The sequence below is a fragment of the Anoplopoma fimbria genome, chromosome 20 (assembly GCF_027596085.1).
Source record: "Anoplopoma fimbria isolate UVic2021 breed Golden Eagle Sablefish chromosome 20, Afim_UVic_2022, whole genome shotgun sequence".
Lineage (NCBI taxonomy): Eukaryota > Metazoa > Chordata > Actinopteri > Perciformes > Anoplopomatidae > Anoplopoma > Anoplopoma fimbria.
Genome location: NC_072468.1, coordinates 2,515,998 through 2,529,630, shown reverse-complemented (window position 1 = coordinate 2,529,630; position 13,633 = coordinate 2,515,998). Strand labels below are relative to the sequence as shown.

At 39.0% G+C, this 13,633-nt stretch overlaps 1 protein-coding gene across 1 annotated transcript; it reads right to left on the bottom strand.

Moving 5' to 3' along the window:
- Window positions 1-2,379: 2,379 nt before the first annotated feature.
- Window positions 2,380-9,095, bottom strand: serinc2l (serine incorporator 2, like). Its single transcript, XM_054622313.1, has 10 exons — window positions 8,979-9,095; window positions 7,628-7,789; window positions 7,302-7,489; window positions 7,110-7,189; window positions 6,817-6,954; window positions 6,466-6,635; window positions 6,291-6,381; window positions 5,223-5,373; window positions 4,919-5,128; window positions 2,380-4,147 (listed from the first exon to the last, which is right to left on the bottom strand). The coding sequence occupies exons 1-10, from the start codon at window positions 9,015-9,017 to the stop codon at window positions 4,009-4,011; spliced, it is 1,368 nt and encodes a 455-aa protein (XP_054478288.1). The 5' UTR covers window positions 9,018-9,095; the 3' UTR covers window positions 2,380-4,008.
- Between the last annotated feature and the right edge of the window lie 4,538 nt (window positions 9,096-13,633).

Genomic DNA, 13,633 nt, shown 5'->3' with positions numbered 1-13,633 from the left:
CCAGCAGGGCTCAAACTCAATTAACTCCCCTGCATGCAGCACATAATTTAATGGGCCTGGATCCCACTCTTAAAACCTAATTACACCTCAGACGGGCATTTCCAGTCATTCTGTCAAAGAGGTGGTCAGGGATGCACAATCCTCTCACGAAACAATGCTTATCCAAATCAACATCAGGGACAGCTGTGCTATGCAGGCTTCTTTGGTTGTAACGCTAAACAGCGAAACAGAGCTTAAACAGTGTGATGGTCTGTGTGAGAATGGGCTTATTCGTGAGTGCAAAATGCAGCTAAACACTGACATTTACTGACTAATGTGGGGAAGGGGAAGCGTAGATTAAGGTCAGGGATAACACTGCAAATGATAACCATTGTTTCCATCATTCTGCAATTATAAATCCCAAGATGCCTAACCAAGCATGGCTGCAGAGCTACACTAAGTGGTTCATTATCAGCACATTACTGCCTCTGATCTCTTATTACAGCGACAAATTGCATCTGATGATAACAGAGGAAATGAAGGTGGGATTTATGACACTGGAGCCAATGGCCAAAGATGGAAAGTGTCTTAAATCTGTCCTAGGAGAAAAAATAGGAGTTCACATTTGTACACCTGATGATAACAGGGGAAATAAAAGTGTGATTTATGACACTCAGCTAATTTGTTCTCAGATGCTCTTGGCAGTGTTGAGAGGCTGTTAAATTTCAGATGGGACTAATGGAAGAGTATAGTGCAAAAAGTTATTTTAGTCTCATAAAACTTTAATACCATAAATGCTTCAATCTCTGACAGAAAAATTAGAAAATATGAGTAACGTCTACAAGAGCGAGGACAGTTCTTTAAAGAGTAAAGAGTGAGACTGTGTTAAGTGGACAGAACAATGAAACCGAAATGATTACGATCAAAACAACAGAGATTTGGTGGAAATGCTCCCAGTCTGTTCCAGTTAGAGGAGTGACATCATTGGTTTACAATGTCTGTGTACTTGATGATAATGATCGCACAAGACTCGACAGACCTTCTGCGTGCAACTGACCCATGAAGTGAAGTGTGTCAGGCCAGTGTGCACTGCACTGCTACTAAGAGACAAGACAGGACTTCAACTCTGCAAAACATCATGCACATGCAATGTACCGGCTTCAAGACCGGTGCAGGAACACTGAGATGGCAAATGAGCTGACACAAAAAAGACTACAGGCAACTTACATCTGAAACTTGAGTGTTTGTGATGCCACAAGACACCTTTTTACAATTTTTTTGCTCTAGTTTTCATAAAAAAAAAGTGTTTTTTTAAATGAACAGTTGTGTGCTGTTTTTCCTCCTCTACAGTGTCATGGAAGTCTTTGTTTCCTCCACTACATACAAAGTAAATGAGAACTCATTCTCACAACTAAACTGTGACACAATCCATCAACTTAGGATTGTCATGGATAGGCTAAGCGAGGGGTGGTGTTGTGGGAGGGGGGAAGCTGACAGGAGGTAGTGTGTCCTGAACAGATCCAGACAGTGCCAACTGGTTGGAGTGGCTGTGGCGGCCAAAACCAACAGGCCGCGTTTGCCAGCCGGGCATGAGGGAAATAACACAGCAGAGGTTGCAAACACTGGCACACACTGCTCTGTCTCTGTACCAGAACAAGGCATACACCACACACGTTTACTGCTTCAGTTTACAATTAGGCAGAAATCTGGTCAGAGCTATGATTATTATTGGATGGAATAATAATGAAGTATAGACTTATTGGAAATCTTTCAATTTAGTTTTGGACTTTTGTCGAAGGAAGCTAATTGGCAGAGCAAACAAACAGTTAAGGGTCACAAGACATTTGTGGCAGATGTGAGAGAGAGAAAGCGGTGTTAAGAGTTTAAGCAGCAAACAGCGAAACACAGCAGGGGACATGGCAGAGTGAGGCCAAATAGAAAGACAAGCCATCTGACTTAAAGTGCTTGCGCTGAAGCCATGTGCCAAACATACGGTTTGCTTGTTTTGGACCGTCATCTATGCACATGATATACATCTGTACTTCACCCAGAGTAGAGAACATGCTGTGATGTGTATTTCGGCCCCTCCTTTGCCCCCGAACTCAGTACCTCATGACCTAAATCTATGGGGTGATGTACAAAAGCGGAAAGTGCTATCACATTATCTGCACCCTGGTGACACATTAGAGATAGGGATTTGTTATGCACAATCAATAACATCCTTGGGGCTTCTAAATCACCCTAAACGTTCATTTTTGTTACTAGTAAATCAAAGGTAGTCAAATCTTTTAATCAAATATTTAGTATTTTTTTTACTCAATGTTTCTATTTTACATTTTACTTGGGGAACAAGTGAAAGGCTTCTATTGAGGCTCAATCAAGACAAAGAGTGAGTGATGTATTTCTATCTTTATTAAAAACAGTGTTAATACATTAATTACAATATGTATTCATGTCATAAGCCTATGCCTTATTGGCATGCAATGACTGACTCACAACAATGTAAGGCAAGGCATAATAAGCACATGTCCGCATTAGTGTTTAGTTCTTTTCTGAAACGCAGGATTAGAATAAGGCACGTTGTTTTCAAAATGAACAAGTTATGATCTATATAGAGAAAATGTTTGCACACCAGTAGGTCGAAAGGTGCGTAGGAGAATACCTAGGGTAGACAATATGGAACAAAAAAAACTTCTTCTTCACTTGCATTCAGAGATATATAGTGACAACGTTTCGGTAATCATGATTCTTGATTTATAAATGTTAAGATTCTTGATTGATTGACTGTTAATTCTGCCAAAAAAAATAAATAAAAATAAAAAGGTCTGAATTGGTTTAAACACTTTGAAAAACTTCATTCATAATACTCATAATGCATCGAGAGAACCAGTGAAATCTGATTGATATGGTTGGGCATTGAAATGTTGGAAAAGAACACAACATAGACAGACAATAACATTCTCAGGATTGTACCAAAAGTGTTCACAAGTACAAAACACATCGATCTTATTTAAACTTATTGAAAGCGAGGTAAACACCATAAAATGCATAAAAGGATTGTACCACCATCACAACCATAAACATACTACGATAGTCATAACCATTTCACAGCAATTCTTCATTTTTCTGAAATGCGTCAAATTCATATTGTTTTTAACTCAACTCCATAGCAGGCTGTGTGGCAACATTCTGGAAATAATGGCATTTGTGAGAGCACAGGTCTGTGGAGTTCAAGCTATCACCTACTGAACCGTACCGCTGCACATCGCATGATGCTGACTGCTATGGATCAATACACGTCTCCCTGCTTCAAACTGATTGCTATACAGGGCCAAACACAGTCCGACATGGAAAGGCGTAGCACCAGAGATAAATGATCCTATGTTGGAGTGGAAGAGGGAGAGCTGAGATCCGACTGGTGGTCTATTAAGAATCTCTGACTTGACGTGTAATGACGTAGATTTGCACACAGCCGAGCAGCTAGAGGGAAGCCCTGTTATGCTATGCAGGGCGTGTCATATTAGTCTTATCTAATTCTCACACTCAACTAACTCTGGGGCTCCTAAGGAGGGTTCCCCTAGTTGCCTCCAGCACTAAAAAGAGTCCAGCTAATCAGGGATTCCAGACCCTCACAGGCCCTTAAAAGGGAATCTGTTACTGAAATGTCTGAGGTATCAAGAAAGTGCCTTGTTGTTGAGTCTTTGTGATAGTTCAGACTACATCAGGCAGAAGGTAGGGAGTTGCCTATAAAAAAAAGTATTGTAAATTATTGTAACCAAAATCAGGTTTACTAAAAAATCTATTTCCACTTTCAATTAGTCTGTAGAGATTATCGCACTTAATAATCACTCTAAGAGAAGTAAAACAACACAAGCACAACACCAGCAGAGGCAATTAATTGAAAACAAAATATAAGAAATGTATTCCCTTTATAACATCCTTCCCATTTCATTCACAGTATCCTTCACACAGCCGGATACACGTGGCAAGAAACAAAACAACAAAATACAGCTAAAAGACAAGGCATACTCAGTTGAAATCCCTATCAGGGAAGACGAGAGGGGCGATGAGGGTCCAGAGGTAGAGTCCGAGGCCCAGCCAGCTGGAGCACATCTTCACCCACACAGCTGGCATAAGGCTCGGCATGGCTTGGGTGGTGGTGCCTGGTCTGAGGTAGGACACAGAGGGAAAAGTACAATTTATACCAAGTTAACATACACATGCACTGAAATTTGTGTGCTTGTATATATATATATATATTATTTTTTTTTTTACATATGGCCCATGAATGATTAGAAACTGCAGAGGATGTAGAGGATGGGCTTTTTGATTTTTAGAAAAATGACATTCAAGCTACGTTCAAGGAATGGATAACTTTCTGGTAAGGCGAGGTGCCCTCTGGTGGCCATACTGGAGGCCTACAATGCCTGTGCAACAACTACTGAAAGCTTATGGTTTCAAAATGCTTGGGCATCACATAAGCTTCAAACATTCGTACATTCTTGCATGCTTTTATCCCAAAACTCATCATTTTGTCACTGACATATCTGAAGAATCATTCTGTCAGTTTGGGTAAAACAATTGTTTGTTTGTATTAGTATCTGTCTCAAATACTTTATATGTCCATATGTTTATCTCATTTTGTAACAGGCAGAATTTTGTAATCAAACACAACTGGATGCTGTTCAGTTCAACTACAATTATACTTGTTGATCACCAGTTCAAATTTCTTTAACAATGGTTCAATTCCTTCATGTATCCCCATAAGCCATGCCAGTGAGCCAGCATGCCCAGTGCCAGGATGCTGGAACTAGCTGAACTTAATGGTATGCAGTTGTTTTCGCAGTCTTAAAAATGTCTGATGTGAAAAAGGCCTCGTATCTATCCTTTGAGCGCCTTATGTCACCCATTTAACAATTTGTAGGTGACAGATACTTACTGGTACCAGTTGGTGAGAGTCATCATGATGTACAGAGAGGCCAAACAGAGGTGGAAGTGGAAAACGGAGTAGCTGTAAGAGACTTTCTCTTCCTCATTGTCCACGGCCCGGAGAATGCCGTCCTCTCCCACCACACCCTCTCCGCCTGACCCTCCGCCCTCCTCCGTCTGCATCAACTTGTTTACCTGGGTGTTGCTGGACGAACGGATACTAAAGGGAAGAGACGGAGAGAGACAGGTTTACAAAAACATAAGATACCACAAAACTGAATATGACACATCATTTGTGATGGTTTTAAACCTACCTGGCATAGAGAGTGCAGAAAAGGAAGATGATCAAGCCAACAATGCCCTGAGCGTCCCACCACTGCACCTGTCCTGGGGTGCCGTCACCAGATGGCTCAGTGGTGGTGATGTTCGACACTAGACTCAGCAGGCTGGGGTTACATTTTCGATCTAACACATCAGAGCACACACACATTAGACATCTAATTACACTATAATAGGATATCATTAAATACATCGTTACACAGTTGACCTCATCTTGTGTAAATCCTGAATTGACCGTAATGGCAATAAAATGTTTTAATTCACATGTAAATGAACTGAAGGGGCTGCAAATATATATGAACGTTATAAGAGATGCATTTGGAAATATATGTATATTAAAAACAAAGTGTACATGTTTTCCTGTTCATAAATACATAACTGTCCCTTATATACAAATAAATGTGAGAACACTGTTTTCCTCTCAACAGAGTTCCATCCACACTAGTTTTCAAAGTGTTTTCTTGAATGTCACTGGCAAAAGTGAAACAACCGAAAGCAATAAGAACAGTTTTTGATCTATTGTATTTGCCTGTTGAACAGTCACATGTTTTAATTGGTCAGCTTTGCAATGGAAAATAAGCAGCTGTTTCCTATGATAACAAGCAGAGCGAAATGTTTGTATAGTGTAACAACTTCAGTGAACCACAAAGGAAGTAGTTCTCTAAAATGACAAAGACTAATAGCATTTTTCAAATAAAAGTGAAATCCAGTTCTATGTGGATTGTATAAATGTATTTAAATTGTTTTGTGTAAATGTTTCTCAAATGCCTACCTGTAGATAAAACTAACCCTACAGTCACCACAAGCGTGCCCATTCACTTAGGAAAGGGAGATTGCACGACATGAAACAAGGAAGGTGTGCTAACTATAAGCAAAAAGCAGCTATCTGTTCCTGTAGCTTGCCATGCAAAAACTCACCAGCATGATCAAAATGCTGCAGCAGATACATATATTGACAGAAAACAGTGAGAATAATTACAACTGAATGACCAAAAACTACAGAAAAGAGCAGCAACTGTGGACTAAAACAACAGGAGACTCACTTGGATTGTTGGTCATTGCAGACCAAGTGACATACATGGTGTAGAGGGAGATGAGTGAAGCCTGGAGCAAACCGGAGTGTGGCTGGGCTTCCTGTAACAAACAGGACAGACGTGCACTTAATGTGATTCCAAGTATATCTGTAACAGCATGCCCTTAGACTGGCCAACACTGTACCTGTATCTTGGGCAGAATGGAGACGATGGAAATGATGACGCAGAAGATGAGGTTGAGGCTGATGAAGACTTTGTGCTCTGTGCAGTCATCAGGCTGAGTGTAGTAAACGTAGAAAAGCACCACAGCAGTGACAGCCAGTGCATAGTACAGGAAGGTGAAAGTCAGCAGGCCTGGAAAAAACAGGGGGTCAAATTAACACAGATGGCTTAAAACCACAGATATAATAATGTGCTACTGATTTGGCTGGACGACCAGATCCTATTCAAATATTGAATTAATTGTATAAATAATAATTTGGCAAATATGTAGCATAACATGGTAATAAATGCTTCTTTCAAGTGAATGCTGTACCTGCAAACCAGCATTTGTTGTCACCATCTTCAGCATTTCCTACCCACAACTTGTTCCAGGAGTGGGCAAAATCAATGAGAAGAATAAGTTGGATAAGAATGAAGATGAAGGATCCCACTAGTCCGAAGTAAAACCACACTGTAAAGTAAAAATGAAGCACAGTTTAAACAGTTTCCTGAAACTGTTGATCAGAAACAGATATTTCTCTTTTGTCACTTATAATTCACAAAGTCAGTGACTGCTCTTAAAAAAGATTTTACTGTTTAGAGTAATTCAACAGAGCGTGTTAGTACCAGTATCAAATGTTCCGTCAGGGATGAAAAAAGCTCCCACTGTAATCCCGATCAGGATCAGAAATTTAAAGAACCAGAACCTGTAAAGAAAACAGTTACAAACCCACCATCAGTAAAAGAGACGGACAGAAGTAGCACAACCCTCCATCCCTGAAACACACGTACTCCGTATTAGCTCAATAAGGCACTTACCCATTTTGAATAGCTGCACGTGGGTCTTTGCTGCTACGGACACGAATCATGATGGCGGAGAACAGAAAGAAGAAGCAGGTCATGGCGAAGCACATGCGGTACACAGACTTGTAGCCCACAATGACATCACAGTTCACCTGGTTTTCAAAACCAGGTATAGCGCTTCCTCCCTGGCAAAATCCTGGGATCTACAAAACAGCAGACAACAACAACGTGTAATTAAGCTTATCTAGAAAGTATTACTGCAGTAACAGCATCAAGCAAATGACTGCAATACAACCGTGAACACTTTTATGCAACCGGATTAAGAGGGACGGTGATCTCACTTTACGGAGCTGTGTCTCCATCCCAGGAAGGATCATGATGACGGACACCAAGGTACCCAGCAGCAAAAAGAAGGAGAAAACCAGCCGTGTGATGGTGGAGCTGTTGGAGGATGGACAGCAGCCACACAGAAGGCATGGTGCTGAGCCACACAGACAGGAGGCCTGGGAGGGATGGAGAGGACGGCAAGGGGGTGGGAGGGGGAAAAAAGAGAGAGTCAAATAATGGCATAAATAATGTTAGAATGTTTTTCTATTAGAAATACTGGGCTGGTAAATGATTAAGTGAATAGTGACTAGTGACAGTGCACACTGGATTCTAGTGGATCAGCGTCAGCATCCCCCACATATCTGATTCATGAGCGTTACCTCACTAGTTAAGAGCAGGACGGAGCGCTTCAGACGCTCATTTGTGCCCACTGCCATCAGACTGTACAACAACAGCGGAGACCACAGTCTGTCACCATGCTGACCATGTGGATATACTGTACATTTGTATTCCTGTTCTATCTTTATTTTGTTGTATAGTATGTGTATTTATTGTCTGTGTCTGTGTAGTTGTATAGTATGTGTATTTATTTATGTATTTATTGTCTGTGTAGTTGTATAGTATGTGTATTTATTGTCTGTGTAGTTGTATAGTATGTGTATTTATTGTCTGTGTAGTTGTATAGTATGTGTATTTATTGTCTGTGTAGTTGTATAGTATGTGTATTTATTGTCTGTGTAGTTGTATAGTATGTGTATTTATTGTCTGTGTAGTTGTATAGTATGTGTATTTATTGTCTGTGTAGTGTATTTATTGTCTGTGTAGTTGTATAGTATGTGTATTTATGTAGTTGTATATTGTATTTATTGTCTGTGTAGTATTTATTGTCTGTGTAGTTGTATAGTATGTGTATTTATTGTCTGTGTAGTTGTATGTGTATTTAGTTGTATAGTATGTGTATTTATTGTCTGTGTAGTTGTATAGTATGTGTATTTATTGTCTGTGTAGTTGTATAGTATGTGTATTTATTGTCTGTGTAGTTGTATAGTATGTGTATTTATTGTCTGTGTAGTTGTATAGTATGTGTATTTATTGTCTGTGTAGTTGTATAGTATGTGTATTTATTGTCTGTGAGTTAGTTGAGCTGCTGCAACACTTGATCAATAAAGGAATATAATAATAATAATAATAACAGGTTACATATTTCTAACGTTACTGCTCATGGCCTGCTCGGACACTCCCTCCATCGTTATTTGCATTGCTGGTAAACTCACTTCCGTTTTTAAACATGTCATGTGTACAGTACGGTTCATATTTGATGTAAAGTCAATAACAGTCATGTTAGTAAGATGATGAGATACTCACACAGCTGGCTAACGAGCACAACGCCAGACAAGCCCCCATCTTGACATTAAACTGGTCTTTAACGTCACCGCACCGTCGCTTCCAACGAGCTGGATAACAACAAACAGCCGGAAGTCATTCGACTGCTTTTCAAAATAAAAGTATTCAGTGTTAAACATTTCAATATAAAATACCTAACTTTTAGGATTGATAAAACATCTTGGTGTTGTGAATGTTTTAAAGTATACAGTAACCAGTCAAAAGTTTGGACACACCTTCTCATTCAACTACTTTGAAGAATGTAAAATATAAAACATATTCTGGTTTGTTGAGCATTTGTTTGTTTACCACATAATTCCACATGTGTTCCTTCATAGTTTGGATGTCTTCAATGTTAATCTACAATGTAGAAAAAAAAATACCATTGAATGAGAAGGTGTGTCCAAACTTTTGACTGGTACTGTATATTTTATAAATATTAACTTTGCCTCATCTTTAAAAAGTATGGGGAGATTTTACAAAATTCTTTATTCTTTATCACTATTACTGAACTATGACAGGATTTTTCTGGGAAAGGGCAAATATAATAAATCTATTCATCATCCTCACCAAATTCTATAAACATAAATGTAAGTTTACAAGCCAAAGACCCCTTTTTAGTGTTTTTTTTATTGTAAATACAGTACCAGTCAAAAGTTTGGACACACCTTCTCATTCAACTACTTTGAAGAATCTAAAATATAAAACATATTCTGGTTTGTTGAGCATTTGTTTGTTTACCACATAATTCCATATGTGTTCCTTCATAGTTTGGATGTCTTCAATATTAATCTACAATGTAGGGAAAAAATAAAATAAAGAAAAATAAAGAAAAACCATTGAATGAGAAGGTGTGACCAAACTTTTGACTGTATATGGTGCGGCTGTGGCGTAGTGGAGAGCAAGGTAGTTCTCCAATCAGAGGGTCGGTGGTTCGATACCCGGCTTCGGCAGTCGATGTGTCCTTGGGCAAGACACTTAACCCCAAGTTGCTCCTGAAGGCTTGCCATCGGACTGGATGTTGCATGAATGTTAGTTAGAGTCTGATGGTGGCACCTTGCATGGTAGCCTGTCATCAGTGTGTGAATGGGTGAATGATATGTAATATACTACTGATTGTAAGTCGCTTTGGATAAAAGCGTCTGCTAAATGACTGTAATGTAATGTATATTTCCACAATCCAAAACATATATATAGTTGTGTCTGCAGAGCAAAGTGGATAACAGTTCAGAAAGTAGAACTTTTAAACCAGCAATCTGTTCTCTCTGCTCAGCATCACAGGAGCTAAGGGTCTGTTTAAAAACACATGGATAACACATGGATCAGGTGCAGACAGAAGCCTCTTCAAAGCCCCTGCTGTTGGTAGTGCACCAGCACAGCGAGGAGCTAACAGTGATCACGTTATTAATAGACCCTTTAATATCTTATCTGGAACAAGAAATATGCCGGTGCCAGACTCTCTGTTTATTCTCTAGCAAGTAGGGATACTATTTCAGGGTGGGAAAAAATTCATACATTTTATTGAAATAAACCCCATAAAGAAAAATATTCATAAAACACAAAGTGACCATGCAACAATGCATGACTGTGGTTAACAAAAATAGATTGTGTTGTTCATTTTAATACATGCAATGTACAATGTACATTTGGTATCATATTGCCTTGCACAGATCCAAACTCTCGCATCAAGACTGTGGTCCACATTACACTTTTCTCATTATTGGGCTATTAGACACAGCTGAATGGTGCTTGAAACGAGAAGTATATCAAAACCTTTAATCTTCTTTACTGCACCCAAAGGCCTATGCCTACAGGAAAGTATTTTTGTCCTACCAATTTATATGTCTTAAAACAAAAGCCTATGTTGTTTAGAATAAGACTAATGCCAACAGTAAAATATGTGTTACATAAAAGTAACTTTGAAATACTTAATTAATTGCATTTGAAATATTTGTATCTTCTAAATCTAATTGCTAGAAACACTAGAAAAACTGTTTATGTTGTATTCTCACCACTAGATGGTGTGATGATTACACAGAAGCAACTGAATGCTGGATATACTGTAGAGCAATTCAATTAAAGTAGGATCCTATGCAATGTCATCCCATCTGTGCCATGCTTAACTATCTGCTGGTTTATGATGAATGGCATCAGGTGGGCTGTTTGCAGGATGGAGATTCATATTTGAAGATTGTATGTCAATGAATATATCCAATTGATTTTGTTGAAATCTAAACTAAGATTAATGCCTCTACCAGGGAGGGTGTGTGTATTTAGAGCCTTGCAAGCTGTTGACATAGTAGCTGCGCTGCGATCAGAGATAGACAATAAAGCATGGAGGGCAAGTGACATCAGTCAATGATGGCTGTGGTTTCTGATACTGAAAATAACTCTTGGACCAATTTTTAATATAACTGGAGTATATTGCTGATTACAGTCAAACTCCAAGATCCTTTGAGGATAAAGAGAAAATTAGTTTCCAGAGAAAAAATACCTGAAGATTTGAGGAATAGTGGTAACACTCATTTCTGGGCTTTGAAGTTCAAAAGTGCCGTAAGTTCCTTAAGACTGGCCTCAATTAAAACATTGTAATTGAGCATGTGATGCATACGATGAAAAAATTAAAAAATAAAAAGCATAATTTTATTGCATGTCCACTGATGAGGAACACAGAAACCTCATCCATTATATAAGGGATCCTTATGAACATACTGCTGTTTTTACATCACAACTGTTTGTTTTCGTTTAAAAGATAATGCTAATTAAAAGTTTCTTCTCCTGTTAAACATAGAGCTAGAAGCTGCCTTCAGGGACCTAGTTTCCCCCCAGGAATGAGGAGTGAGGTACTTTTCTCAGAAAAGTAAGACCCTGTGCAACCAACCTCTGTCATCCATTGGGCGTGTAAGCCACTCATCCTTGTCAGTCTCGTATAATCACCAACTGCCAGTTGGCAGCTATGTCTGCCTTTTCTTTTTTAGTGTTTGTGCAACAAAGCTACAAGGATTAAAACTTTACTGTCATCATCACTCTTTTTCTCTTTCATCACTCACTCCAAGGACATTCTCATAGTTTTTCTTAGATTATTCTAAGGAAAAAAGTTTATTGTAAACTCATCTGTTGGAACCTACCTGAGCGGGAAGTACATCCTCTAATGGGCCTTTTTCCTGATGGTGGGTATGTTTGGCGCCCAGTGTGGGTCCTGGGCGATGGTGGATACCAGAAAACTGAAAGATTCCACAGTAGACACGGTGTTGTTCAGAATGTTGAATGGGGCAGTGCAAGCCGTTCAACCAGGTTGTGTGATGTCTGAGTCGGAGTGGGTTAGGGATATGAATGTGGGCTAAACAAACCTGAAGTAAAACACCTTCAGGTCCTCAGCCAGTTGATCGGTCTCCACAGTGTGGAGGGGTGGTCTCCTGTCGCTGGTCATGTCCTAAGGGCGTCTCCACTCTGGCGTAGGGTTGTTGCCTGAAAATCTTTCAGCTTTTTAGTGTAGCTTCTTAACTTGTCTGATCATGTGTGTTCCTGGCCTGGTTGTACAGGATTCAGTCCCCACTTCTGCCAGCGTCCTTCTTCGCCTGAAGCTGTTAAGCACGTTTTATTATTGTTGTATGTGCAGAAAAGTTTTAGTCTGCACACACGTCCTCAAAAAACTTATATAATATGTCACTGCATTAAAGACTTCATCCTTTTCTGAAGCTGCAGCCTAATCACCATCAGTGCAGTCAGTTAGGCTATAGCTCATACAACACATGCACTACGTCCTTACTATGTGTAATAAAACTGCTGCTTGGTCTGAAGAAATACAAGCAATACTGCATAAAATCTTACATATTCTTTTTCATGAACAGCATTACTTGTAATCACACAGTTTGATTACACTGCACATGTATTTATTGTCTGTGTCTGTAGCTGTATAGTATGTGTATTTATTGTCTGTGTCTGTGTAGTTGTATAGTATGTGTATTTATTGTCTGTGTATTGTCTGTGTAGTTGTATGTGTATTTATTGTCTGTGTAGTTGTATAGTATGTGTATTTATTGTCTGTGTAGTTGTATAGTATGTGTATTTATTGTCTGTGTAGTTGTATAGTATGTGTATTTATTGTCTGTGTTGTATGTGTATTTATTGTCTGTGTGTTGTGTATTTAGTTGTATAGTATAGTATGTGTATTTATTGTCTGTGTAGTTGTATAGTATGTGTATTTATTGTCTGTGTAGTTGTATAGTATGTGTATTTATTGTCTGTGTAGTTGTATAGTATGTGTATTTATTGTCTGTGTCTGTGTAGTTGAGCTGCTGCAACACTTGAATTTCCCCCATGGGGATCAATAAAGGAATATAATAATAATAAATACTACTTTTTGACTTTTATTTAGTTTTTAATATTTAAGAATCTGAATGTTATAATACCTGCCAGGTTCCTTTTAAAGTAACATTTACAGAATTGCATCTCTACATACGTGGATGATTTAATTAACATTGCATAACTTTATTGTCACACTTGTTTTTGCTCTCACAGCCATGAGGTAGTGGCAGCTTTGACTGTCTGTTATTTTGGCCCTGGTGCTCCTAGAGATACAACGTCCTCTGTGATTGGTGGATTTGGACCAATGAATGCAAACATCTCTGGTGACG